The sequence below is a fragment of the Dreissena polymorpha genome, chromosome 11 (genome assembly GCF_020536995.1).
Source record: "Dreissena polymorpha isolate Duluth1 chromosome 11, UMN_Dpol_1.0, whole genome shotgun sequence".
Classification (NCBI taxonomy): domain Eukaryota; kingdom Metazoa; phylum Mollusca; class Bivalvia; order Myida; family Dreissenidae; genus Dreissena; species Dreissena polymorpha.
The window spans coordinates 27,566,372-27,569,144 of record NC_068365.1 but is presented as its reverse complement, the minus strand read 5'-3'; the positions used below and the strand labels follow the sequence as shown (position 1 = coordinate 27,569,144).

At 40.0% G+C, this 2,773-nt stretch overlaps 1 protein-coding gene across 1 annotated transcript; it reads right to left on the bottom strand.

Annotated features, from left to right (window-relative positions):
• Positions 1–1,634: 1,634 nt before the first annotated feature.
• Positions 1,635–2,294, bottom strand: LOC127849716 (dynein light chain Tctex-type protein 2B-like). Its single transcript, XM_052382462.1, has one exon. It carries the CDS (start codon positions 2,292–2,294, stop codon positions 1,635–1,637), a length of 660 nt encoding a protein of 219 aa, XP_052238422.1.
• Between the last annotated feature and the right edge of the window lie 479 nt (positions 2,295–2,773).

The window sequence follows — 2,773 nt, the reverse complement described above, 5'->3', positions numbered from 1 at the left end:
GTGTCGACTTAATTATCGAGCATAGCAAAAAGATTGCAAAACGACATAAACCGCGATGAACGAAAATAACCAACGGCAAACCACAATATACAAAATAAACGAGCTCAGTTTTATAACGCCAAATTATTGTTGAATCGTTATAAGTCGAACTTAATCGCACGAGGCACGAGCTTAACTTCGACACACTACATGTATATTGCATAGCGAAAAACACATTGTACAATAACACGTGGGCTGTACAAGTTGACTGTTAAACGTCGTTGGTCATTGTCGTGTTTCTCTTTGAATCTCCTGCTAAGAGCTCACGCGATTTACGTCAACACTCGACCTTTACACGGTGTTTGCTTATAAATACATTGTTTGTTCTGGTGCAAGGGCCACTCGTCGTTTCGCATTTCCGGCATCTGGATTATGAGCGCGAGAACACAATAAGGAGGAGCGAGATCACGATCCAAGAACGCTAAATCGCGAAATAATATTGCTTTCGTAATCTCGCGCTCTTGCGTATTTGCGTTCTTGCCGTGTATTTTAATTAGGACGTTTCTTTTTGCATTATCGAATGGTGATTTTGCGATCTTGAATAGTATTTCGTATTTTCGGATCGTTATTAATATATGGTACAACAACGATAGTTTATTTCATATTTAAAAATAAAGCAAATATAACTTTGAAATGTAATGGAACAATTATGTAAACAATTACAACTGGGCAATATATCAATTGTTCAAGTTCAGTTCCGAGTGCGAGATGTTTTGCAGTTGTTCATCGTCCCCGTTGTTATTTTGCTGCGTTTCCGTATTTTCAACTCGTTCGAATCCAGTGTCTCTTGTCAATGGCAACCCGAACATATTGGTTTCCGGCAGAGGAAATATTACGCCTCATTGGTTGTCACATCCAAACTTGACTGATATGTGAAACTGTCAAATACGATGGCAACCTATTGGAACTGCGACGCTGTTTCTTTTAATCTTGACCATATTTGCACGATTCAACATCCGGTACATCGTGCTGTTAGGTCCATATTGTTGTCTATAAGATTCAGCAAAATTGAGCCCAAGATGTATCTTCAGGAAAATCCACCCGATATAATCCAGGTTTGACTTGCTGACCAAGTTATGCGACACAGCTGACCCGTATTCAAACTTGGCTTAGATATTGTCAAAACAAAAACTATTCGGACCAAGTGTCATCATGATTGCTTCATACATGTGGCGTATATAGATAGTGATATCAAATTTGATGTTGCAAATATCAACACTTTGAAAAACTTTCATTGATATTTGTGCCGATATGAAGAAAATATTCGGTCGTAAATAAACCATACATTTTATACATTAAATAGAAAAAACACACCAATGAGTGATATCATATGTTTCGGTGTATATACAGTACATTAAATACAATAAATACAACGAACATTGCTATAAATCATGGATGATAAGTAAGACCTCAATGTTGTAAATGAAGAAAAGAAGCACAAATTAACAAAAAAAAAATAAAAAACAACAAAAATCAGTATCGTATAGGATTTTTAGCATATCATAAAATATAAACTAAGCTAACATATGCAATTTAATTTTGTATTTGATATTATCCTATGTTTAAAACAAAGACAGCGAAGACTGAATGAAATGTTAGTCCATGTACACTCCGTAGACCATCGCAATCGCCAGCAAGGTGTCGTTCTTGTAAGAGACGCATGCGTAGTTATCGCTCTTGTCGTCCCAGAGGCAGCGGCTAGCAGCCTCCATATCCTGTCCCCGAACTTCCGTGATCACCACCTGGCAGATCAGCCGGTGACGCGGCATGTTAAGGCTCTTGATCTCGTTCTTCACGATGTTCGAGAGACGACAGGCGATGCGACCGGCCGTATTGGCGTCATATCTCGTGGTCTTCAATTCGTTTACCAGCACTTCGTACGTCTTCTTTTCCACCGCCGTCGTCTTAAAAGTATTACCCGCATCCGGTCCGAGCTTGTACGTGTTCTCGCATTTAATTTTAGGCTTTTCCGGGGCGGCCGCTTGCAATACGGACATTTTCCTGAACTTAATCATGCTCGTAAAGCTCTGAGAGAGGCCCTTGAAAGAGATCGAACTTTTTCTTCTGGCGCCTGGGGACTCAGTTGGTGTCTCCTGGTTGGAGATGGAAGGGGCCAGATTGCCCCCGATGGTCATCCGCCGAAACTTCAGAACATTCGAGACGGCGGCGGAAACGTCTGCGGCGTCCTTTAAATTGACGCCCACATTCTCCTGCGTTAATGATACGGAGCGCTCAGTCTTGATGGTCGACGCCATGCTAGCCTACCTGAAAAAGGAAAACGCTGAAAATAATTGTGAAGACAACTGGTTGTGCTTTAGATATATTGATCTATCAAATGTTTTACATTAGAAGAGGTGTGATATACCGTTGCTCCCATTAGCAAACTGTATCGAAATGTATATCCGATAAAGAAATGCAATTGTAAATGAAACCAAAAATCGAAACTCGATCAATCGTGGCGTCCTTCCTATAATCGAGTTTTATACCGCCAATCAAATGAGACCACTGTGTCTGACTAGTGCGTGCTGCTCTTGATTACTTCCCATCGATAATATTGCAAATTAAGACGTTGACGACATCACATTGCTTACACGTGAACAGTTTAGGGGCGCTAACACTTTCCATTCAATCGTTCTATTGTTACCAATATGTTAAATGCGTAACCCTGGAAACATATATTCAACAATCAAGACTGTTAAGGTGGTATACGTCTGCATAAGATAATACATTATTT

Excerpts from the sequence above, each read along its gene's own strand:
- LOC127849716 (XM_052382462.1), bottom strand. The coding sequence starts at position 2,294 with ATGGCGTCGACCATCAAGACTGAGCGCTCCGTATCATTAACGCAGGAG.